Here is a 26,197-nt window from a genome sequence, read left to right on the forward strand (position 1 = left end):
AACATAAATATATGGGATTTGAAAAAAATAACAAGCCTATATCCTGACTTTGCAAGCATCAATTTGGTCCTAGATCTGGCTCATTCAGTAACTCATGGAGTGCTAGAAACAGTGTTTGCTTCAATGGGCATCCTTTTCCTAACAAGGCAAATATGAGAAGCTAGAGGGTCGGCCTCCCCCTGCCCCATCTGTTTAACTGTGAAAAGAACTGCTGGTTCTCAGCTAACAGGAATTCAAATCCTCAGCAGCCTTTACTTTAGTAGTTTCTGGAATCACTAAATCTTTGGACATCTGGAACAAATCAGGTCCACTCACTGTAACAACTGGATTAAAGACAAAGAGTACTTGGGGTGGGGGGAGGGCACAAAGGAATTCCCCAAATCTGCACGCCATTCAGAGATGTGATGTCATAAGACCACGATGTGTGAGCCGACCCAGCCATGGTGTGGCGTCACCCTACATGGCACATCAGCTGCTCCTGAAACCCGGCCACCACACACCCAAAATGCAAGAAGCAGATCCTCATTTCACGGAAGCTGGCAGGCCAGATAACTCAAGAGAACCCAAATCGGCAGGGCCACTGTGGTCCCTTGACAAGGACGTCAGCTGTGGCCATAATTTTTCCGTGCTTTGAGCTCAAGGAGCAAATGGGGGACCTAAATGGTCACAGACAATTAAACATGCTGAAATGACAAGCCTCCCCCGTTTGGAAACCTTTTTCCTGTGTGGTGAGGAGCCCTAGGAGCAAGGAGAATATAGGTCTGCCTGCCTGGGTTCTCTGGGGTTCCTTGAAGGCAGAAACAAGAATACACATAGCAGACAGAGCATGTCGAACAACCGTGAATGAGCCCACTTGTCCACAAAGTGGGCACCACATTCACTCCCCAGCCCATTTTCTCTCCCTTGGGCCCGAGGCATTAATTTTCTTGAGCTCATCAAAGTTCTGATGGACAGTTACCTGTGTCTTTAATAAACCAAGAACAAGGGAGGAATGTATACTTTTTAATCAGTATATTTTAGACCCTAGGAGACAGAGAGTTAGGGAAACCCTCCCTTCAGTGGTTTCCAAGTTTGGTCTTACCTTAAAAAAGAAAAATATAACATGACAACAATTTTATAATGAGATCCCAGTTCTACATAATAAAAATGTTCTGTCTACTCCTGTTAACAAAGCAAAACATTGGCTTCTCCAGCATATATCTTTTCCCATAATCAGGAAAAATTTCTGAACAGGGGTTTTTAGCTTGTTTTTTTGTGTCACCAGATACTCTTGGTGGTCTCCTGAAATGAACGGTCCCCTTACCAAAATGATGTTTTAAAATGCATAAGATGAAAAATCAGATTCAAAGAAACCAATCATACGAAAACATGATAATTGCATTTTAAAACATATGGTTTAGTAATATGTGTTCTTTCTTTGGTAACATTAAGTAATAAGATTTGGCAGTGGGTCTAGTAACTACCCTAACTTTGAAATAGGGATGATAGTAATTGATATTTTGAAACAACTGCAACTTTGTAACTTGATAGGAAAGCATCAGTGATTTCTATGTGGACAGTCAGAGTCCCCCTAATATTTCCTAAGCTTTGTTGTCTACATTGATAGTTGAATAAAATATGGCATTCCAGTTTGAAGTTAGTGAACATAGAGATTTTTTTCCTACTCAGGTTCACAAACTCTATGTACCCTATACACAGATCACTAAGAGGATACTGACCAGGGTTAGAGCCTCTGTCCTATAGGAAGGGGAGGGAGTGGGGCTGCTTTAATGACGGGAAGGAGAGGCCATGCTGGGGGAGAGAGGAACGACAAGAAAGCCATTTCTGAAAGGTGTATAATAAGATATTTACAAATGCTGTGGATTTCCTTCACCTCAATTCCACTGTCCCTGGACTAACAATGAGCCATCTTTACAACTGATGAACCTGGGAAGGTGGGCCAGGGAGGTACATAGGTATAAAGAGAATCTTCTCTTTCTTGGCTTAAAAGGCTAAATTTTTTTGTGTTCTTCCACATGAGGAGAAAGAAACAAAAGGAATGCTTTAAAAATTAGCTTTTCATTTTTGTTCTTGAAGAAACACAACTGTCGACCGAAACGATGGCATTCACCTCTTGTTCAAATTCCATTATCACAGAAAATATTCTTTAAAAAGAGCCCAGCAGTCCAGTCAGGACCTGTGCAGTGAAAGCCATCCCTCACCAAGGTATCCCCCTCTCCTTTTATCCCTTGTGTCTGCAGAGCCCTCTTTAAAAACAAAGTCCTGGGGAAGAAGCAATCAGAAGTAATCCTAAAAACACAAAATCCTGGGGAGGCTGGGTGGCTTAGTCGGTTGTTTCCAACTCTTGGTTTGGGCTCAGGTCAGAATCTCAGTGTCATGAGATTGAGCCCTGCACCGGGCTCCACACTCTGCACAGAGCCTGCTTGAGATTCTCTTTCTCCCTCTGTCCCTTCCCCTGCTCACGCACTTAGAAAAATGAATGAATGAATGAGTGAGTGAGTGAGTGAGTGAGTGAATAACACAATATCCCTCTCACCACCTGAAGGGACCTCCTACACATCACCCCATAGGCCTGGTTTTTAAAAACCCCCAAAACCCTTCCAATTCCAAGAGGGCAGGTGAACAGTCTATTGGCAACTCTTTTCCTGATATCTGCTAAACACATTGGATTTCATTTCCTCTAAAAACTCCCATTCCTAAAAAAGAATCAGACTGCCTAGCTAGGCAATCTAAGAACGAACAAACAGGATGTCAGGTCAGTTTCCCTGGAAGCAGTCTCCGACAGGGATTCAGGTGCTTTTTCAAGAGATGCCATGGGGAGCAAGGAGGCTGGGGCAGGGAAGATGCTGAGCAAGACTGTGGTCTTGGGGAGAGTTCCTAATTCACAGGGGGCTCTGGAGCACAAACTGTAGCATGGAATTACCTACACTTGAGACAGGAGCTGGCCTTTTCATCCCCCAAATGGGTCAGTCATTGGCTGAGAGCTGCACTGGGGTGAGTGACACCTCCCAGGCAAGGTGACTTCTGTAAGCGAGGGCCATTCTCCAGACCAGAGGAGGGGAAGCTGTGAGCCCTTAGCAGCTGACACTTATGGCAGCTGGGACTGGGCACGTGCACAGTACAAAGGGTCTGGGTGTGGCACCAATAGCATCCACCCAGCCTCATCATATTTGGGTCAAAATCACCTGGCATGGGGTCAGAAAAGCAGAATCATAAAATCTAGAAGTTCTTTACATTGTATTTCCTTTCTCATGGCAATTTGCAAGGAACCGTGACTTATGGGTGGTCCATGTTAATACCCAAGTCTGTCACCTTTAGCTCTCAGGGAGGGGGCCGGTGACCACTAGGGACAAAGCCAAAGGCTCGTCCCTCCTTGGCCACAGTTGTCTTGGGTTTTGCCTCTGTGGAGAGCAGCAGGGCCAGAACAAACTTAGGAAGGATGCTCACGAGGAGGCGTGTGCAGGACAACAAGAAGGGTGTGTGAGGGAAGATTTACTTTGGAAAACAAAACAACTACGTGTCCTTGGAATCTGGCTTTTCATACAGTAATAATAGTCTGCTCCAGGATGGGGTAGGTTAGTAACGGTGGCAAGAGACCACTGACCCAGCCACAGAATCAACCGCAAACACCTTCGCAAAGAAACAGCATGTGGCTTCCCGTCCACTCTCGACTTGAGAGGTGAGGGGTCTAGTTACTACCTTCTCTCCATAGTTCCTTTTCTTAGCTTAAAAGTCCAAGGAGAGGGAAAGCAACAGCCATATCATTTTGATCCTGCTGGAAAGATGCTTACACATAAAACTTCCAATGGCCGGCTCTATTTGGAAGCCAAGGAAAATATTACCAAATAAAATTTTATTAGGTACACCCGTGAAGTAGACCCAGGCTCCCCAGGTTGCTCAGGAGGGAGGTGGGCTATGGGCAGGCACGTTCCCAGGGGCTTCCGCGGTTGCCATGGTTACTCTGAAGCCCTGCCTTCCATGTACTTTATGGATTCCCCATCCTCTCATTATCCAGATGGAAAATCCCCATGTCTGCTCAGCATGCAGAAGGCCATCCCTGAAATCCAGTATTTGTTGGGATAGATTTCTGCTCCTCGTGTGTGTGTGTGTGTGTGTGTGTGTGTGTGTGTGTTTGTCGGGCGTGGGGGAGTGGGAGGGATGCCTGAAAACGAAGTGACCTCCCCTCCATGTTTTCAATCTGCCCAACAAGGGAACATGGTCAGTTTCTTAAGTGGTGGCCAACTGTCCCCAACCTTGCACTGAGACTGGTAGGCCATTTAGGAAACTACAATTCAGATCCACCCTGAGATAGGAAATTCCTCAAGTCATTTCCACTTGGCTAGCAGCATACTGGCCGTCAGAGACTGCCCACGTTCCCCAAGTTGCCATGGCCATTTGAAGACACAAAAGATGGGTCTAATGGCTAGGACACTGGACTTGAACTCAGAAATCCACTAGCACGTGTTTTTCCTGTCACTGCCATGTAACTTTCTGTTGCACCTCAGAAAAGTGACTCTAGTTCCTGCCTATCAGCTTCCCATTCTGCCCCTGAAATGCTGTGGCTGCCAGTACATACACACAAACCACCAACCATGAACTCCTGCAAGCTGGGCTTATTTTTACCCTGCCTAGGTTACTCTGTAGGACAACAGAGAGGGCATCTCAGAACCACAGAGTCACCCTCTGTGCTCATCCCTAGCCTGTCTAGAGCCAGGGTTCCAAAGAAACACAGCTGCTTGGCCTCACTCCACTCAGGTTCCTCCCAGGATGACGGAGGAGCCAGAGGTCTTATCGTCTCTGCCTGGGATGTGCTGTGGACACATCCTTTACCTGACTTTGCTGCTGTCCTCCGGAAAATGGGAACAAGGCTCCCAACCCTGTGCTTGGCTTGTGGGTTTGCTCTAAAACCCAAATGCTCTTCAGCATGTGGGCATTATGTGGTCATGTTTGCTAGAGAAGGACAAAGCAGTAAGATACAAACAAATGTGATAGGTAATAAAGTTACCATAGTAATGGAGAGTGTTGGGTATTTGGCAAAACACTGGAAAGCAAGCCTTCTCAGGAAGTTTTAAAGGGAAGAAGCCTTGGGGCCAAAAGGTGCTCTAACACTCCTGTTAGAAACTCCAGAATATGTTCATCAACTGAGATTCTTTGAGAAAGTGGGTGTAGCAGACATAACCCATGCCCCTGCCACTCCCCTCGGACTGTTTCAGTCTTGCTGACTTCTAGCTGCCAGTGTTTGCATTTTTGTATCCAAGGGTCTTTTTCTAGAACCAGACAAGGCTGCTGTCACAGGCTGGTGGTGCCAGGGAATTAACTTTCTCTACCCTCCCAACCCCAGAGTAGCCCACAACCAATGACTGAGAGTCAAATACCCCAGCCCCTTGGCCCCTCTGATGCAGTAACGGTAAGGTGAGTGTTTTCCACGGTTCCCGAGCATCTCCTTGCAGGATGAAGCAGCAGCCGTCCACTGTGATAGCTGGGTATGATGAACGGACTGATGGTTTCTCTCCACTCACATCCCCTGTCATGTGACATTGCAGCTTCTCCCACCAGGAAGCAGAGTTTATGTCCCCACCCCTTGAATCCTGTTGACCCTGTGACTTCATTTTGGCCAACAGAGTGTGACAATGAAACTAGACCTTATGAGTCCTTGTGCCTTGCTGTCCTAGATTTTAGATACCTGCCCCACCATAAGAATAAGACTGAGCTTGCTGGCTTGGGGACAAGGGACCACGTGGAGGCCAGTGAGAAACCCTGGCCAACGATAAGCCAGTCATCACAAACAGAGGCAACCAGCCAACCTGAACTTGGCTGCAGATCTGTGAGGGAGCCCAGGAGACCAGAAGACCCAAACAGTTGAGCCCAGCCTAAACAGATGATCCACAGAATCAAGAGATAAATAGTGGTTTCTCCAAGGCATGAAGTTTTGGGGTGACTTGTTACACAGCAATAAGTAACTGACATGCTAGTGTTGCATCGTGGTGCAGTAAACTGTCCTTATTTGTTTCCACTAAGCCTTGTATAGCCGTAGCCAGGGCTCTGTTAGTATCTGTCAAATAAATGAATATACTAGCATCGTGTCACTTCCTGCCGGTGCGTAGAAGCTAGGCACTCTGGAAGGATACTGCCTCCTTCAAGACCCTCCCTCCCCCGCTAGTGTGTGAATGTCTTTCTGCTTGCCTGAGTCGGCTAACTACCTTCCCCAGGGCCCAAATCCTACCCTCTGCCTAGGTAACTCCCACAGAAAGACTACCCACATGTCCACTCAGCCTTGAAGTGTTCCTGAAATGTGGGAGACACACCTGCTGCCTCCCATTAGGAAACCCACATCAGAGCAAAAGCAAAGACTTATTCCAAGAGAGACGAGTGAGGATGAGCAATCCTTCCACTCATTCAAAAACTCCTATTCATGGGAGCATTTCATTTTTCTTTCAAGAATAAACCCTCAAAAAAACCATTCCTGTTTCCAGAGATTCCAGAAACAGCAACTGAAAAAGCCAGCTGCTCCCAGTCAATAAACTTCTTTTGCATTTTTCTTCCAGATCTGGGACAGACAGCAAAGGAGAAAAACAGTAAATCTGAAGGCTAACATTCTGGCCAGGGCATAAGTTTTCCAGGTTTCTGATCAGCTCCTGCTCACCTTCCTTCATAAAACAACAACAATGATGGCGGCTTTACAACTGAGGAAAGTGCTGATGTGACAGCCACATGTTTCAGGTCAAATCTGAGGCCCTCCATGGAGAGGAAAATCCAGCCTATATGGATTAAAAACGTGTGACTCAATGCAGAGATCACCACCGACCCGGCAGGATAGGCAGCGACTATCTCCAGAGGGGAACGCTGTGGTGTAAAGCTTCACATGTCCGACAGCCCGTGAGGGAGCATGAGCAGGGACAGATGGAAGCCCTCTTGATAACGGATATTTTAACCCATCCACCTCCTTTCAGGATGGGACTTTTCACAGAGGACTTTCTCTCCAAGGTCTCCAGGCTTGATACTTCTGGTCCAGAGCCAGCGGGTATCAGACCCCAACAGCCACTGAGGCTAGTGCATAGGAGGAGAGCAACATGCAGAATTAGCCACTCCTGGCTTTAATGGCTTGAGCAAGGAACCTGGCTTCCCCAAGCATCTGTATCTTCCCCACTAAAAGGAGTGTAATAATATTTACTTCCTAGTGTCACTGAGAGGATTCAACAAAAGACTAATGCTAACTCTCATTTGCTGAGGGCCTATTATATGCCAAGCACTTTTGGAAGCACTTAAATGTTTTAATTCATGAAATATTTGGAATAACTTAATAAGGTGTTGCTATTATTTCTCTTGTTTTACTGATGAGGGAACAGGCACAGAGATGTTAAGCAATTTGCCCAAGGTTGCACAGCTGGTAAGGTATGGTGTTATCTAAGTATACTGATGACCCTCAAGGGCATGCAGAGCATGGTGGGCATTCCATAGACAGGGGTCTCTTCCTCTTTATCAAACAAGACTTTACTTCTACCGCATGCTATGCAGTTGATGATTCTGGCCACTTTGCACTTTTGAGAAGAATAATTTGTTTCAGGTTCTAAATAGTTCTCTGGGTGCAGCAATCCTAGTCTCGAAGGCTGATTTTTTTCATGGATGGAGCTACCTGTCTCACAGCCAAGAATTCTGGGACATACACTTGACCCCACATCTCCACTGTGATAATTGCATTGTTAAAGCTACCAACATAGGACCATTACATGTGGCCACTAGATGGTTCTTCTAACTTCGTAAATATTTACTGTGTCCTTTCACTTTCCCTAAGAGTTCTTTCATTATTCAGGTTGGCTGGCCAGAAGGCACTGAAATGTTCCACTCATCTCCTACGGGAGGCATAAAAATATATACGTATGTATTTTTAGATCAGCTGCCATAGTCTACATTTCTTTTTCTTTATCTTGATCACAGGTGCGGTAATCTTAGATACTCTGGGTATTCAGACAGACAAAACAAAACACAGTTGCGTCATTTTACAAATGGGAGTTTTCAGCTCTGTTCAATAGAAACAATCTGGACAGCCTCATCCAGAGGAGGTGGGGAGCTGTCCTCTCCCACCTACACAGTGCATGCCGGGAGATCATGGCACACACACCAGTCATGTCCGCAGCTTGATGCCCAGTGTTTCCCTGATTTGAACAGTTACGGGATGTGCATCCCACCCAGAGGCAATCACGGCTCCCACCTGGGGCAATCATGGTTCAACAGAGCTCAGTAATAAACCAGATCAGCTCAGTTCTGGTTCAACAACCAAGACTTTGTCAACCAAATTCAGACCCTGGTTTCCATCAGCAGCTTAATGCCTGTGACTTCCCTCACTTTGTACCTGGCTCTACGTGAAGGTCTAAGGAAAACCATCATTTGGTATTGTATCTCTCCCCACCCAATTACCAATTAATGTTTCTTTGATGACTCCTCTGGGGACAGTCAGGGGCCCAAGATACAATGAGGGTTTAATGCGGGATCTAGACAAAAGGCTATTTTGAGAGACCAGGGGAGCCTCCTGGGAAATAAGTCATCCTAAGGACAGTACCATAGCTTTCATCCAAGGGCACCACTTCTGAGATTCAGAAAATCTCCTTACCCAGTCTCTAGGTCCCATGTCTAAGTCAAGGATGATGGAATTAGCAGAAAGGCTGAAACATCCCTGGAAACTATAAGATATCAGGAAAGAGCTGTCCTCTGCTTCACGTGGTAGTGCATTCTGTCTTTTAGGTCCCAGTTCACCCCTCCATGAACTTAGGTCCTCTTCTCTGTGACTTTGCAGTTCCTCTTGTTAAGGGGGAAGAGAATATTTTCCTGACTTGGAAGTCGGTCATATGACTTGCTGTGACCAACAGAGTAAGGCTCAAGTAACAGTGCACCAGGTCTGAGCTGAGACTCTAAGGGTTACTGCATGTTTCTGTTTGCCCTTTGTGCTGTTGCCAAGGCATGAGGATAAGCCCATGCTAGCCGAGTGGTTCCAGCAGGACAATGAAAGACACATGAAGCAGAGCTAAACTTGGCCACCCAAACCTAGCCTAGATCAACCTACTCTCTGCTGAACCCCAGATGCATGGACAAGTCAGCCAAGATCCAGCTGATCCCAGCCTGGACCCGCTAACCTTCAGTTAACTGGCAGCTCCATTAAAAGGGATGACTGCTGTTTTAAGCCATTGAGTTTTGAGGTGCTTTGTTACGCAGCCTTTCTCTGTGGCTAAAGCTCACTGGTACACTGGCCACTGTAACTGTTCTCAAATTATCAATTTCTGGGCCCACAGAGCAGACCTGGTTCTGATCAACACTCCTGAGGGGCAGTCGAGGTTGTTTTAACCACCAGTGGCTTACTGACCATGAGCCTTGGGTTTTATGTCTTAATACAAGAAATGCAAAATGGCACAGAGAAGAACTTGACTATGTCCATCAATGGGCAGCTGGAACATCAGGACTTCACTAACCTAATACTTAACCTTGGAGCAAATGAACATTTTCCCACCACATAAAGTTTTCTGATCCAAAACAAACTTCCAACATTTACTGTCTGCCTCACGACAACACAAATTCATGTGTTTTTGTTTTATGTTACTTTGTCCCTAAGACACTTTTTGGAAGACCTATTTAAAACTGAAAGTAATGGCCTGATAATTTGTGAACTTTCTTTAGAACTGGTTTCTCCAATAACTGCAGGAACTTCTTTACCTTAAAAAAATTCTGATATCCACTTCTTTTATTTGAAGTCATTTTCTCAGCTTGGCAAAATGTGTGCCATTTTAATTTACCACATTTATCAGAAGTCAAAGTAATGCTAATTAACGTTTAAGTGGCTTGGAGAAGTATTTGTGTGTGTGTGTGTGTGGGGGGTGTGTGTTATATCATCTTTTGCCCAATAAATGAAAACAAAAGTAAAAGAATCTTAGTATTACTTTTTGATAAATAATAGATAATTTATCAACCAAAGTGTGTTTCAGTGCAGTCACTGGTTCATAATGGGATATTTCTTACATCCACCCAAACTTAACTCTCATGGTTACAAATAAGGAACATAAAATGGCATTTGGAGAAGTATCAAAAGTGAGGACAGTTTTTGAGCAATGGTAATACATGTATGGACAGATGTTCCAGCCCCCAGGCTAAAACAAACGTTCCAAAGGAACTGTCTTTGAAAGGAAACCGTTCTCTGAAATGTGGCCAAATGATTCAGGACAAGCACCTTCATCCTACAAGGTGTCTAAAATAAAAGGCTGGCAGAGAGGAAACAGGAGGCCTCTGTGTGGTTTACCTTTGCCAGGAGGACTCTCATACTGGGGGAGGGAAGCCTGAAACAACAGAGCCGGTCTGTTCCTGGGGATCACATCGCCTACCCCTCCCGGCACACCCTCCCGGCACACCCTCCCGCCACCAAAGAGCCTTCACCTGTTGTGAAAACAGATGCCATTGTTAAATGTAGGGGAAAACATGAAAAGAATCCTATTATAATATTAAGTCAAATCATAGGAACTGTCCCACTTAAACCCTGGCAATTTCTTATGGTTCAATCTCATACAATGAGTAACTATAAAATACTCCCTTCATCACACAAATACTCACAGGAATCAGAAATACAGGCTAATCTGTGAGATATGCAGAACCGTAAATGAAACAAAGAGCGAATCATCCCCACCAGAGGATAGCTATTGTTAAAATTATTGCAGGGGCATCTGGGAGGCTCAGTGGGTTGAGCCTCTGCCTTTGGCTCAGGTCATGATCTCAGGGTCCTGGGATGGAGCCCTGCACTGGGCTCCCTATTCAGCTCAGCCAGGAGTCTGCTGGACCCTCTCCCTCTCAGCTCCCATACAGTGCGCACACTCTATCTAGCTTGCTCCCTCTCAAATAAAATCTTTTTTAAAAAAATTATTGTATCATATACATTCTTGTTAAGCTATAAAATACTGTTGTAGAGTGTTGTATCCCACCAATTCTAGTTATCTCTTTGTGGGGTGGTGGGGTACTCCGCACATTCCGGCTTCGGGCCTGGGGTCCTGACAAAGGAGCCTCCCAGAGCGAGGTGGCAGGAGGAGAGCTGGGTTACCTGGAGAGCAGCAGCTGACCCTGGAGCTGCAGGTCCGCAGCACAGTCCTCTGAGCGGCAGTTCCTTTCAAAGACGGTCTGTAGGGGAGAGAAGACAGGAAGAACAGGATTTAACGGCAAAGGAGTAAATATCAGCCAACTATTTCTTTCTAAGTCAGCAGGAACTCCTGTGAAAGCTTTCCTCCTTGGAAGCCAGCCCCCCACCAAAGTGAGGGCTCCTCCTCCTCCTCCTCTGGGGGAGCCCACAGCAGTGGGGGGCTGGGCTGCAGCATGCTTTCCTCCTGTGGCTCATGTCTCAGTCTGTTGAAGTGTTTCTTCTAGTAGGTTCCTCAAGAAGGAACTTCTTCCTTGAGAAGATCTTTAAATGCTGTCAGATGTGCGTGAATAATAATCCAGTTGTGTAAAGAATTCTTAGATTACAGTGTGGTTATTTCCTTCTGTTTGCTCTCTTGGGGAGGCAGAAAGTCTCTGATGAAGGTGGGTTCTGCCTGGGTGATGGGATATGATAATGTTTAGTTGCAAAGAGAACAGTCTAAAAGGCCTTGTGGCTATCAGGCTGAGGGCACCACACCAGGGATGAGCGACCCTTTCCCGCATCTTAGGGGTAGGGGGTGGGCAGCCTCCAGAACAGATCGGACCTCAATGGCCAAGGCCTCACCCAGCGCTGGGGCCCAGCTCTCAGTGCGCCAAGCCAGCCCGCTGGTCAGAGTGCTTGTGCAGTGCACTGAGGGCCTGTGTGGAGGCTGGCCAGGGAATCGGGGGCGGCACCTTGGGAGGAGTTAGTTTTCCCCTATACCCCACAGCAGGGTGGCCGGTCCCTCCCTTACACTCGTCTGGAGCTCTGGAGTGCTCTAACATGTCTCATCTAAGGACAGCAGACTCCCCACGTTCCCGACTGACAGACACTGCTCACTACTGGGAAGTGGCTTTGATCATTTTGGATTTGGGAGAGAAGAGCCTGTTGTCATTTTTCAGCTGTAAGTCATTCACTATTAAACTTCTCCTCTGTCACTGCTCATGCCTGTGGGTTTTTCCCCACCACAGAACACAGTTCCAAGGGATTTGTTCCTGTCCCGCAGGGTATGTCCAGGCAGTGCTCAGAGTGCCAACGTGGGCTCCAGTGAACTTGCTGGCCCATAGACAGTCTAGACCTACCAGACAGAACATTTCTGCCTATGGAAATTCATATTCCTCCATCACATTTCCAAAAGAATGAAGCGCCCCAGCCAACATTCCCCTGCCTTCATTGTGACGGGCGGGGCGCGGGGGGGAGGATCATGGAAGTCTTGGGCAAAAGCAGGAAATTCCCGAGTTCTTTTGGACACTACTAGGAGGAAGGAGAGAGCCAGATTTCCAGGAGAATTTGCTAGAAGACACTGGGTCTTTGTTTGTGATCTCAAGCAAGGAGAGAACAGTGGGAAGCTGATGTGGACGGCACGGATATCTTCGGAGACAGAGGCAGGCTCTCTGAGAGTAGGGATGAGGGGAAAAGCACCGAAGGTGGCTTCACCTTTGAAATTGAAAGTGAAGGTCCCTCCTTGTCATGCCCTGACTGAGGCCTTGAACTTAACTTTGTCTTTTGTAATTTCACATTTTCCTTCAAGGGAACTTTCCTCCCAAATTATATAAGCTTCAAGTCCCACGATACCAAGCCCTGGCCCTGCTGACAGGCTCCTTTCGGTGTAAGGTTTTCCAGGGTCACAGGCGAGAGGGACAGTTGGGTTCCCCACCGCTGGGTGAGGGGGGGATGTGGGTAAGAAGTGATAAAGAGGATGTGACCTCAATCATCCTGCGGTATACAATCTGACAAGACCTTGTCCCCACCCTCCTCACCTCTGTCCCTCTGGCTCTCTTGTGCCAGCTACCCCCTCAGACTAGCCTTCCATCTTCCCATAGGAAAAGCAGGGCCTCCACTGAAGCCGGTCTCCAGCTCCTCCACCTCATTCACCCGGGGTGTGTCTTTGCATCCTTCCATGAGCAAACCAAAGCCACATCTCTGAGCCCCCCACGAGCTCAGGCTTCCATTGTTAAGTTCTTGTAGTTCCGGGCACTTTCTCCTGCTACCGCTCATCTCAGTCATAACTAACTGATTTTATAATTACATGTTTCCTGTTTGTGTCCCCTGCTAAAATTAGGCTCCATGAAGATGGGGGCCATATTGGTCCTGCTCACCTTTGTGCCGGTCCCCAGAGCCTGGCATGTTGAGGTTTTCTGGTCAACCCTAGAGGACCACGTGGTGCTCTGAGAGCTGGTGACCACTGAAATGGGGAGCCCCATGGTGGATGCTCCAATCTGGGCCAATGCTAATACACTGATCATCCTCGCCAAAGCTCCACACCCATCCCTCAGCGACATGCAAGCGTAGAGCCTCTGATAAGGAACCTGTGGCTTCTAGGCCTCTAAGAAATTCCTCTGCCCACCTTTGCCCCTCATCTCCCTGGTGTTCTAGGCAAACACAAGCTTGGCTGTCTGAATCGGACAAACTCCCCACCAGCCCGGAAACAGTCTATCCCACTTCCCTCCAGCAGCCACCTACTGGTTGGCAAAGCCCTGTCTGTTTCTTTACCTGGAAGATCTGAGAAGCCACCATCTCTTAATTCCTCTCTGGTAAAAAGAGATAAATGCTTTCTCTCAGGAGACAACCGTTTCCTGCCTCAGGCTTCAGAGACATGCAGACACCCAGCAGCCTTCTCATACTCACAGACTACATTTCCATGTTGGCTCCTGCCTCACTCTGGTCTTCACCCAGATTTCCATGGAGATTACTTTTCCTCCTCCCCAAATCCTTCCTCTGCTTCTTTTAGAACAGAGTCAGCAGACTTCTTCTGTAAAGGGTATCTAGTAAACCCATTTCACTCTAGGCTGTGCAGTCTCTGTTGTAACTAGTGCTGAGAGCAGCCATATGCACCATGTGAAGAAACAGGCATGGCTGTGTCTCAATAAAACTTTATTTATAAGAATAAGCAGCAGACCAGAGTTAGCCTGCAGTTTGTGGACTCCTGTTCTAAAATATTTATCTATTGATTTCCCCATTCTCTTCATCCAAGAAAAAAAAAAAAAGGATACAATGAATCCAGCTCAAGTTACAGCTCTCTCTGAGCCAAAGTACAGAGGCTAGAGCTTTCTTCCCAACTCTGTGGCCACCAAGGCCAACACAGCCTTGGGGATGTGTGGCTTGTGGCTGGCAGCTCAGTGGCTGTCCTGGCCAAGGCTGACTGCAGAAAGGAAGCTGCCTGGGCATTCAAGCCATGGGGTGCCCACTTCCCTTACTCAAAGTCATGTTGGAAAAAAATCTTCACTTCTGATCTAGTGGGAAGTAGGATTCTTCACCTATTCCAGCTGTCATGTTCATAGGAGGGTCAATTTCTTGGACTTGGTGATATTTGCAGTAAAATATATATAAAATCATTAACACAGATTAGATACTGTTTACAGACAGGGTTGCTATAGCAACCCCATCCATGCTGAGGCCTGAGAAAATAGGACAACTGGACTGTGTGGGAATATATGCTTTTCATATCCCATCCCAAGGGGGCCAAACAAGAAGGCTATCTTTAGCTAACATGAGTGAAGCATTCAATGATGGGCAATGTGACTTAGCAGGGGGTCTCTGCCTGGACAATGGGGGATACATTTCTGAACTGTTGCTCCTCTCCCAGTCCCATAGAAGCTCCCAGAGGCCTGGCCATACGTAAACCATGTCTGTAACCCCCAGCACGTAGTACAGGGTTAAAAAAAAATGTGTAAATGCCATGAGTTTCTCTTTCCAATTCTGTTTTAATGGGCTCCTTTTTCCAGAATCCAACACTGTGTTTAACACTGGGACTACTCAGGGTGGTCCCAGGATTTCTGGGTTCAGCCTTGTGCCCAAATGAAGAAAGGAAATATCTCCTTGCCTGGTATTTAAAATCAGGTCATACAGACAGAGTTGCTTTCTAAAAAATATCATGTCCACAGGAATAAATGAAAGACAAATACTTCATAAAATTAAAGTGGAGGAATTTCTTCCTTATCAGGGTCTGTACAAATTATCCTTTTAGATTTTGAAATCATGGGAGAACAACAGTCCCACTGGTCTTCCTCTAAAGCAAACACAGCACCAATTTTGCCTCATGTCTTTATGAAAAAACTGGAAGTGATTAAGTTCTGTCTGGGGGTATCCTTCGGTTTACTCCATGGCCCTGCAGTTCACAGCACACTCCCCTCTGCCTAAAGACAGCCTTTCCCATGGTCTGGCTCTACCTCTATGAGAAACGAGCAAGAGCTGAGCTGGCCCACGGGGAACTGCACCTGGCCTCTTCGCTACCCTGGACTCCAGGACTGCCTGGGCCTGGCTGGCCTTTTACAGGCCACATTTCACATCCCCCTACAACCCCTGCCTTTTAATATCAGCTTTTAATATCAACTTGCTCCTAGAGACCTTCTGGCCCCCAGGTCCCGAAATGCTCTCCCCTGATTTTTCATCCTGGAATCTTTGTGTGTCCTATGCTTCATTTATCAATTCTTTTTTTTTTTTTTTTTTTTTTAAACAGCTACTACTAACTAGTCACGAGAGGCAGAAAATAGAACCAGGAATAAAGGTGCTGGTGCCAAAAGAGAAAAAGTAGAACACACTAGCTGTATATCTAAAGGCTGCAGAGCCAGATGCATTCGGGCAACAGGGAGGAAGACTGGAGAAGCTGCCAGCAAGACCCCTCTCACACACCCACTTGAGCCTCACCTCAGCGGGGCTCCAGGTATAACTTCAAGTAGCAAGGCCTGGCCTCTGACTTCCTCAGTCACCTCTGAAGGTGACAAAGGCGGAGCTAATGTTTCTTCCCCAGGCAGAGACTATCCACAGGACATGTGTCCTCACTTGTTTATACACACACAGCATGGGCTCGTGGGCAAGGTTTTCCATAAGGCAGGACGAAGGAAAGAAAACCCAACAGGCCTGCAGATTTGGGGGAAAACCACCATATTCTCCTACAAAGAGTTGTGGGGAATCAGGACACACTCTTTCCGTAAGTTATAGAGATGAAGCACTAAAGAAGAAAGTTTGCAGACTGCATGGGTCACTACCAGGTACGGCCCAGCCTTTGAGAGATGGGAGTCACCTCTCCTCTGCTCTTGGGGTTAACGCTGGAGGAGAACCCAGAGACACGGAGATGTAATGGGACTTCTGTGGTCATCGGGGAAGCTGAACTATATGTCTTCCTCCCACATAGTTGAAGCTAGATGGCCTTCACATGTGTTTCACCGAGATGCCCTTTCTGAAAAGATTACCCAGAAGCTGAGGACAAGCAGCTGATGCTTGTGAAAGGGGACGGGGTGATCTGGCTGGACCAGGGATGGGGGCGGAAACTTCTTCCTCTAACACTGCCCCCTCCTCTGCTGGACCAAACTGCTCCCCTGAATCCAAATGCTTAATTTGCCCCACTCCGAGCAGACTGGATGGTCTCTGAAACCCATCTGGCCCGGGTCTTCAGTGACATGCTCTCTCTGTTTCATCCTTCTGACCCCTCGGCTTTGCAATGTTCAGCAGACTCCATATGTGATAACGAAAATAAACCTTCAAGCTGGCTTTTTAAGACACCTGGGTGCCTCACCTGGGAAACGATTACCTCATGTCCAAGCTGAACAAACAGTGAGTTCTCGAAGGCTGGGGCTCTATTTCCACACACACAGGCACTGAAGGGGACAGGGGGTGACGATTTCCAGCACAACGGAGGCCTGAAATTTATGGCTTCAACATAATTCCAAATTCACATTAGAGTAAAACAGCCCCCATTTCCCTTGAAAGAAGACAAAGTGAGTATTCTCAACACAGGCAATGCCTCTTTCTTCACTAGGTGTAGGTTTCCTCCACCTTGTTTTTTGGAAAGGACATTCACACGTGCACAAACAGACTACCATTGTTAGTGAATCACCCTGATTGCACACCACGCTCTCCTGCCTGGGAGGAATTCCCAGAGAGTTCATAGAGCACATTTTAAAAAATTAGACAGCTTGGCTGAATCTGTCAATGAAGAAATTCTGATAGGATGTCCACTCCTTGCAGGAAGCCCTGGCCTTGTGTCCTTTCAGAACAGCCACTGAGGGCTAGGCACCTTGTCAGCTACCAAGAACCAATAGAAAATGAGACAAAATAGATCCCTGCCCTTTTGTGCCTCCATTCAAGTGAGGGAGACAGAAAGGCCATTAGACAAAATAATAACAAACTGACAGGTTTCATGAAGGAATCAAACAGTTAAGTCAGGGAATACAGGTAGAGGAGTATGGGTCTCTGCAGAGGTGATATGTCAGCTGAGACCTGAAAAATGAAGAACAGGCTGTGAGAAAGACACAGTGAGAGCTTCCTACAAGAGATATCAGCATGTGCAAAGGGCCTAAGGCAGGAGAGGGTTTGGTGAGTTTGAGGGTGGTTGGCATGCAGCGTGTAGCCAGCACTGGATGACCCTGGAGAGGCCAGGGCCCCGCTGCACAGGGTCTGTGGACCTCAACAAGAGTCTGGATGTTCTTCTAAGGGCAGAGGGAAACTATGGAGGTGGCAGGCATTATAAAGAGAAATGACCTGGTCCAGGTGAGAAATGATGGTGGCCTGGACTACAGTGGTGGCAGGAGAGAGGAAGTGCAGAGGTGGGGATTCACACACCATTCCAGCTTGAGCTGGTGCTATAGATCACCTCCATACCATCCCCTCTAGGACAGGGGCATCTCTGGGCCTGACAGGCAAGGACCAGCGCTGAAGATCACAAGAGGTCCATACGAAGAACCAGCCAGAGCCCTTGGATAGTATCACTGCCTGCTTCCTGGGGAACCTACTCAGGGACCAGCTGAGACTGGACATACCCCAGCAGAAAGGAATCAGCTTCAGTGGAGCATCTGTTTCTTCCATCCCTGCTGAGATGCTCACAAGGTTTGCCCCATTCTTTCCTCACAATAATGCTGTGAAACTGCCTTGTCCCCTCTACTCACTGGGGAAGAGATGGAAGGCTTCTGGAGGCTAGATGACTTGCCCCTCCCTCCCCCCAGGAAGGGAAGAGTAGAATCTAATGCTGCCTCATCATTTCAATGCCCTTCATGTATTATTTCACAGATCCCACAATCACTCCCAGGCAGGCAGAGCAGATGATGGCACACCAAGTGACAGGTGATAAGGGGGCTCTCAGGAGCTAAGTCACTTGCCCCATGCCACTGGGTGCATACATTCTGCCTTGGCTTGGGACCCTGATCTCACTTTGTGAGCCCCTGACTATGCTCCTTTCCCAGAGAAGCCAGGGGAAGAAAGCTGCCCTGGGGTTCTCTGGGGGTGCAGAACACGTTCGTTTTCTACTGCCGCAGTAATGCATCAGCACAAACCTAACATTTGTCTACAAAGTGGGCAATCTGGAAGTCCAGCCCCAGCCAGGTCTCTGGGGGCCTCCTGAGCAAGCTTGAGAGCAACCAGAGTTTTCAAAGCTCTACCTTGTGTAGAGGGTTTGAAGACAGGTCTTCTGTCATAGCCACTAGTATGCTCACCTGAGGGGAAAGGTAAGGGACCTAGCTTCCTTCCCAGCACACAGGCCAGATGGGGCCCTACAGAATTCTTCCATTCAGTTCCATACTGTTTCAGCAGCTGATAACCACTAGGAACTAATAATGAGTCAACTCTCTGGGTCTTCCACACTGAACCTCTGAGAACTCACATGCAAGCAAGGTCTTCCTGGGGCCACTGTGAGAGCTCCCAAGTGCTTCCAGGCCCAGGGAGACCAGTATCCCCAAGGAAGGTCTCTGGTCTCCCCACACTCAAAAAGATGTAATGGTTGCCTGTCCCAGGTAGCAACAAGTCTGGCTCTGTGGCCGGTGAACAAAACCTTAGACAGCATGACTATAGTCCCAGTCTTCACGGCCTCGCCCCTTTCCCCAAAACCAGACATTCGGCCACATGGAAGACCATCAGTCATCCATCAGTCCTTCGTTCTCATTTAGCCTGTCAAACTCCTCCAGCCTCGAGTGTCCAAACCCTGCTTTCTTGGCTCCAGCCCATTCTTCCTCTCTCCATAAAACACCTTCTTCTTGGCTGGATGTGGTCTCGGGAGTGAAACACTCACACACACTAATATGAATCTCACCTTCTTCCCTGTACACATTATTCCTGCACTGTAAGCCCACTGAAGGCAGTAATGTCTTCTCTCTTTATCAAGGTCTTATATGGAGTAGACACTAAATTGCTTTTGGATTTATTACAGTCCTTTTAAATACTTTTCAGGTTAAGGGATAAAACAAGTTGCTTTTTCTTGTTGTTGCTTGGTTTTGTATTCAATATCCCCTGAGAACAGGTAGGTCTCTACTTCTCTTGAAATTTTTTTTAGAGTTTGTTTATGAGAGATAGATGCGTAGATCGATAGATAGATAGAGAGAGAGAGAGAGAAAGCACAAGCAGGAGCAGAGGGAGAAGCAGGCTCCCCACTGAACTGGGAGCCTGATGTGGGGCTTGATCTGAGCCAGAGGCACATGCCTAACTGACTGAGCCACCCAGGCACCCCAACTTTCCTTCAATTTTTAAGGTGAAGTATATGTTCATCAGGCTGCAGAAAGCCCAGGATCCTAGGTGGTTCTCAGCACTATGGCAACGGTACGACTATTTACTCACACGGCCTAGCACTTATCCCATAGCCCACATTCTCCCAACACCATTCTTCACAGTGGGGAGGCCTAGCCTCCTGCCTGTCCCGCTCATCAGAGAAAGCCACAGATCCCTTGGGAGTTACACTGCACAGGCTTTAGTCACTGCCTCCATGTTACACACCCTGTCTGTGCAGCTGTTCCACCTGAACTCCACCACCTGGGATGGCAGGCTGCGACTCCAAAGGCTCACCAGGATGCAGTCCCCCTCGCTGCACAACCCCATGTACCAATATGGGCTCGGTGCCTTTTAGTTGAAGACACTGCAATATTTAAATCCTAATGTTATCTGGCAACAGGACTTGATGAGGTTATTCTTTCCTAGGAAAGAGGTTAGATGCTCTTGGTGGAGCCGTATAAATACACACATGGGCTGAAACTCAGCTCTGCTTGCTAGAGTGGGCCTCACTCTCAGAATCTTTCTCCCCCTAAAACTGAGTCAACATCTGGAAGACACATGGTGGATGGTCATTAAATTAGCTACCCCCTGCCCCCCCCCCCCAATCAGGAAAAGGAGAAAAAGCAAGGATCACTCTCCCAGAATATTTCCCAGACTCCTGGACAATCTTTCCAATCTAAGAAAAATATTTTTCTTTCATTTTAATTTCAATCAATGAATCACATGTTTAAAAGGAATAATGATCCCCTGCCACATACCTTCCTATACCAAGTCCACTATTATCCACATCCACATGTGTTTCTTTTGATGATTAATCAGATTTAGACATTCTCTTACTGAATTCCTGACACAATGGACAAGAATTTTTCTCTCCTCTGCCTTCCTAATTTTGACAGGCAAATCATTAGTCCTAACTCCTCTCCTGCCATGGTTCTCAAACATCAGCTGCATTAGAATCACCTGGTCAGGGGTTAGTTAAACGACTGTCTTTGGCTCAGGTCATGATCCCAGTGTCCTGGGGTTAAACCCCCCATGTCTCTCTTTTCTCCTGACTTGTGCTTTCTCTCTCTCAAATAAATATATAAACAATCTTTTTAAAAAAGAGAGAATCAGCTGGTCAGATTGTTAAAATATCTCACAAGATCCCAAAAGAGGCTGATATGGCTGATTCAGCAAACACAATTTGAGAAGTTGTATTCCAGAGTGCTTGGGTGGCTCAGTTGTTAAGTGTCTGCTGTCAGCTCAGGTCACGATCCCAGGGTCCTGGGATTGAGCCCCACGTCGGGCTTCCTGCTTCTCCCTCTCCCTCTGCCCCTGCTTGTGTTCCCTCTCTTGCTATGTCTCTCTCTGTCAAATAAATAAAATCTTTAAAAAAAAAAGTAGTACTATTCAGCAGATGACTTCTGTGATTTTTAGTAGCATTTCTTGTTTCATCAAGTTTACAGTATCTTTTGACCCACCAATTTAAGAAACTAAGAGAACTTCGGTCATTCTATTTTTACCTCTATACAGTCAAATTTAAGGACATTTATATTTTATAGTATAACTGAAAACCAATAAGTAATGCTAATGTTATATGGCTATATGATTATTGATCACAGTAGAACCAAGCCAAGTGTCATGATTACATATTCTCTTCTATACGTGCAAAGTTCAACTCCTGGAATACTCAACTTTCACTTAAGGGAGAATATTTCTAGTATCAAAGCCTTTCTCTTCCTTATATCCCTCTACTTGCTCAAAATCCCATGATATTTTGTTCTATGTTTGAACCATGACATATTGACCATATTTCTATTTTTCTGAGAGTTTTTGATTGCCTTTATTTTTTCTTAGAGAAGAAACATATTTCATTCACACTCTATCCTAAAATTTTGCTATTCTGTTATTCTGTCAATTGCTGGCTTCATTATTCCTGAAGCTCATTGATCCCTTGTTCTAAATTGGTATTTTTTTTTTTAATTTGCGGTTACACTTTTGTTTTGTTGGATGCCATCTCGAGTTATTTCCATGGAAGAGTTCCTAAAGAGGTAAACTATCTGGTCCTCACTTGTCTGAAAACTGTATTTTGACCTCATACTTGACTGTTAGGGAAAGTATAAAATTCTAGTTTCAAATCACTTTCTCTCAGAACTTTGAAAACCTTATTTTACTATATTCTGACTTCTAATATTGCTAATCAGGAGTCTGATGGTCTGTTTAGTATGTCTCTAATTCTGTTACAAGCTGACATATATTCCCCAATACCACCATCCTGTACGCATTTAGAATTTTCTTTAAATCTTAGGAGCAGAAACACTGCAAAATGATGTATCCAGGATATTTTTGGTCTATCCTGCTTGTAAGTTGGTGAGACCATTAAATTAAAAAAATAATGTTGTCCTTTACCTCTGAGAAATGTTGTTCTATTGTCTCTCATAACTTTTAAAATATTCTCTCTTTACTTTTTCTGGTATTCCTATTACTTGAATATAGAACCTTATAAATTGATCTTTTAGCTGTCTTTTCTATTTATCTTTCAGCTCTGCTTACTGGTGGATCTCTTACCATTATCTTCTTATCCTACTAAATTTTTGTCTCTGCAACCATAATCTTTAAGAACCCCCCCCTTTTCTTGTTTCTTCCCTTTAAAAAGAAATAGCATTCCAACCATTTCCCAATGGACAAAATATATTCTTAAATCTCCTTGTATTTATTACATACAGTTTATGGTGGTTTTAAAATTTATATAATCTCTTCTATCCCCTAAATAATCTATTTTCTTCTAAGTCAGTTATTTTGTTGTTTATTGTATTTTTTTTTTCAATGTACCGCATTGCCCCTGTATTCTCAGGCTACACTGGTAGTCCATTTGCATTTAAGAATAAGGCAAAAGGACTGATTAGAAAATCTGTGGATGTGTCAGGGAATAGTAGGAGAGGAAGCTAACACTTACAGTGGAGTCTCTAAATGCCAGATGAGCCAATGCTTTCCTCTGGGGAACCAGCCAACTCATGCTATCTCAACCAGTTAAATTCTTTACAGAAGAAAACTGCCTGGTTGCTTGCTATTCTGCATGCCTAAAGTATAAAGGGACAACAACAGGGGAGAAACACCAACTCTTTCACTTACCAAGTTTCAGTTAATAGGCCCCCTTTTCATGTGGTCCATATACACTATGGAGTATTATGCCTCCATCAGAAAGGATGAATACCCAACTTTTGTAGCAACATGGACGGGACTGGAAGAGATTATGCTGAGTGAAATAAGTCAAGCAGATAGAGTCAATTATCATATGGTTTCACTTATTTGTGGAGCATAACAAATAACATGGAGGACATGGGGAGATGAAGAGGAGAAGGGAGTTGAGGGAAATTGGAAGGGGAGGTGAAACATGACAGACTATGGATTCTGAAAAACAACCTGAGGGTTTTGAAGGGGCAGGGAGTGGGAGGTTGGGGGAGCCAGGTGGTGGTTATTAAGGAGGGCATGTATTGCATGGAGCACTGGGTGTGGTGCAAAAACAATGAATACTGTTACGCTGAAAAGATATTTAAAAAAAATAAAAAAAATAGGCCCCCTTCCCTATTTCAGTTCCACCTGTCACTCTTGTACCCTTCTGTAACTGCTGGCCTGGCCATGGCAGCCTTTCTGGATCCTGGGTAGATGGACACCCAGCCCCTTCATGTGTAGCTCGAGGCTCACCCACCACCACTCTTCCATCTTCTTCACTCACTCCAGAAAATTACAACTCTCTTGCTGACTGATGCCCCATCCCCCACAGCGTTCTCCTCTCTGTCCCTATTAACTCATCTATAATCACTGTAATGGGGCCTCAGAAAGCCTAAACATAGGGGCTTCGTTGACCACCTTGACTAGAAGAGACCAATAAGGGCATTTTAATACTAATGTCTCTGCACATTTGGCTTTGATCAGGCTCATCCACTGAGGCCCCAGCCCACTCCAAGTGTCAATAACCAGCAGGACATACCAGTCACCTTCTAGGGTACCTGTGTTTTGAAAGAAGTTCACATTCAAAATAAAAACAAGGACGTAAAAAGTCAGTATGGCCAGTAGGTTGTGTGTATACATGTAGCAGGTGCTGGGAGCCCTGTCCACATCCCTGCACGACTGTGGCCTCTCTCCCTGCTGATGTTGAGTGTAGGCAGTAAATGGCTCACATTTGCATTCTTTCTCAGAGAACTATCTGAAGCTGAAGCAGCTCTCCTTCAAAGAGACCTACACTCCTCTTCTACATGGGATGGCCAGGCAATGGCTGACTAACAAGGGACCTGAAAGGTCAGCCCCCTTGCCTCAAGAAGACAGCTCTTTGGTATAATTTATGTTATTGAATTCTCCAGTTCAGATAGGACTAGCCTAGCTGAGGCCACATCCTTGCTCAGTCCTTTCCACTTTCCTCACTTCCTTAGGTTTCTCCCATGTGTACCAAATCCCTGCCTCAGGCTCTGCTTCTAGGGAACCTGATGCCAAGACCATGTGGGAGATACTTTGGGAGAGAATTGGGTAAAAAAATCTCACCACTTAACCGACCTTCTGGATGCACATGTCAAACCTCACACCCTTCTCTGTGGTTTGGCTCACAAGTCTACTCAGCAAGGCTTGGGTCACTTGCTGTGCTAGGTTTCCCCTAAGCTCAGTGCGGTCAGCAGGAGGGTGGGGCTGGTGGATGGTTCCATGACTTTGCTCCCATCCTGTGCAGAAGTCTAGTTCAGCCAAAAAGCAGTTTTGCCTGACCATTCCCCCAACCCCTGCCATCAAGGTCCTGGATCTGTGGTGATCGTGGGTGTTGAGGAAAGACTGAAAACAGATTGGGGACCACAGGGTCTTTGCCTATTTCCAAGACAGAAGTCAGTGCTGTGTGTGTCATGGATGGCTCAGGGCCGACGGGCAGCACTGTGGCAGAATCAGTTCACAGGCTCACTCCTACTGGGAGGGCCTCTATCTGACATGGCTGTGCAGCTCACCTACACAGCAGCACACCTGAGAACCTGATCAGCATCAGTCAGGATTGGTGGCTCACCAGCACTCGCCCTGTATGGGCTCCAGGGATGCATGGGTTAGAAATTTTTAACCCAACAACCAGTTCTACAAGATGATGTTCCTGCTTCTTCACCTGACTCATGCCCTCACCAAGAAAACATTTAGTGAGTGCCTACTATGTGATCTCAGCTCTGGAAATGATCTAGGAACAGGTGTCAAGTTGAGAGGCCCAGTAACCAGTTCATGACCTCCAAGGGGTTATAAGTTTTTAACTGCTTGGGAATAGCCTCAATGTGTTTAAATTATGTCGTTCTTAGGTGCAACCCCCCAAACCACACATTTTGCCATTTTGCAGATTAGTAAAGAGAGGCGCAGTGAGGGGGTGTGCCCAGACAGCCAGGGCCACAGCTTCCGCCACAGACACCTTGCCACCCTGGGCCCGGCCAGGAGTCTCAAGGCTCTGACCTGATTCCTTTGGGCAATCTTCTGTCCCTTCTTCCAGCGGAGCACTGGTGTTAGAGCTGGCAGCTCCCTCTCCTCTCCAGTCACATGCTCATCCAGGCTGTAGGCGGCCTCAAACACAATGGGACTGATGACATCCTGCACTCGCCGCTGCAACAAGAAACAGGCACGTGCATTAACAGCTGGCGCTGGGCAACGCACGCAGAGCATTTCACAGTTTACAAAGACCTTCCACACAGATGGCCTCATGCCAGCCTCACAGCCTCCCCTGTGAGGTAAGACTTTACTGCTCTCCTATCCTAGCTGAGGTAACTGAGGCAGAGAGCGGGGAACATCTCGTCCAAGGTCAGCTGGATAACGAGCTGGGGCCTCCCCACTCTACCCTGCGGGGGGCGTTAATCATCTTCTCTTCAGCATATGGAACACATGACCCTACTCGTCTTCCAAATCCTTCTAAGCCAGCTGATGGGCGGGAGAACATCTGTGCTCACACAGTAAGCTGACCCTCCGCATTCCCGGTGTCTGGAGGAGCAAAGGTCTTTTGTATCAAGACGGATACGGCTCTTGTGCTGGAGCAGGAGATCGAGTGACACTGAGGAGCCTACTGTCTTCCCGGGGTTCGGGATCGGTGGAGCCAAGACTGACAGTCTTATTTCTGGCCTTATGTTCTTTCTTCTGAAACCCCAGGGCTTTAAGACCCAAAGGAATGAATGAAAGGTTGCTAAGCACAACAGGAGAGCAGGGGAGGGGAAGGGAAGAAGGCAAACAGCAACGAACACCTACAAGATGCCAGGCACCATGCCAGGTGTTCTGGACAGACAGGCAACATGCCCCAGCCCCGCGAACTAGGACTTCTTATCCTCCATCATCCAGGAAAGGAAAAGGAAGTTGCAAGGGTACATTCCTCAGGGCACAAGGCTGAGAGAGCCAGCACACCCTGTGAGAGGTGGGCTTCCAAGTGGAGTGGGGCACATCTGAGATGTGACACGAATAAGCCAAGTCCCCACTGTTCCACACCTGTCTCAGGAAGGGAGCCAGCAGAGGAGCACGGCGGCCCCGTCAGGGACTGAGAGAAGCTGGGCAGGAGGCCAGAAGCCAACCACAGGGCTGGGAGTGGAGCTGAGGACGTCACACCATCTC

At 46.7% G+C, this 26,197-nt stretch overlaps 1 protein-coding gene across 4 annotated transcripts in view; it reads right to left on the minus strand.

Annotated features, from left to right (window-relative positions):
* The window catches only part of ITGA9 (integrin subunit alpha 9), a 326,717-nt gene that overhangs the window by 134,640 nt on the left and 165,880 nt on the right, over positions 1-26,197 (minus strand). For all 4 annotated transcript variants that reach the window (XM_059390569.1, XM_059390567.1, XM_059390568.1 and 1 more), the window contains 2 exons: positions 25,061-25,207; positions 11,072-11,148 (listed from right to left, as the gene is read on the minus strand). In XM_059390569.1, the coding sequence (XP_059246552.1) occupies positions 11,072-11,148; positions 25,061-25,207 (224 nt within the window). The remainder of the gene's footprint in view (positions 1-11,071; positions 11,149-25,060; positions 25,208-26,197) is intronic.

This window comes from Mustela nigripes, chromosome 2 (assembly GCF_022355385.1).
Source record: "Mustela nigripes isolate SB6536 chromosome 2, MUSNIG.SB6536, whole genome shotgun sequence".
Classification (NCBI taxonomy): domain Eukaryota; kingdom Metazoa; phylum Chordata; class Mammalia; order Carnivora; family Mustelidae; genus Mustela; species Mustela nigripes.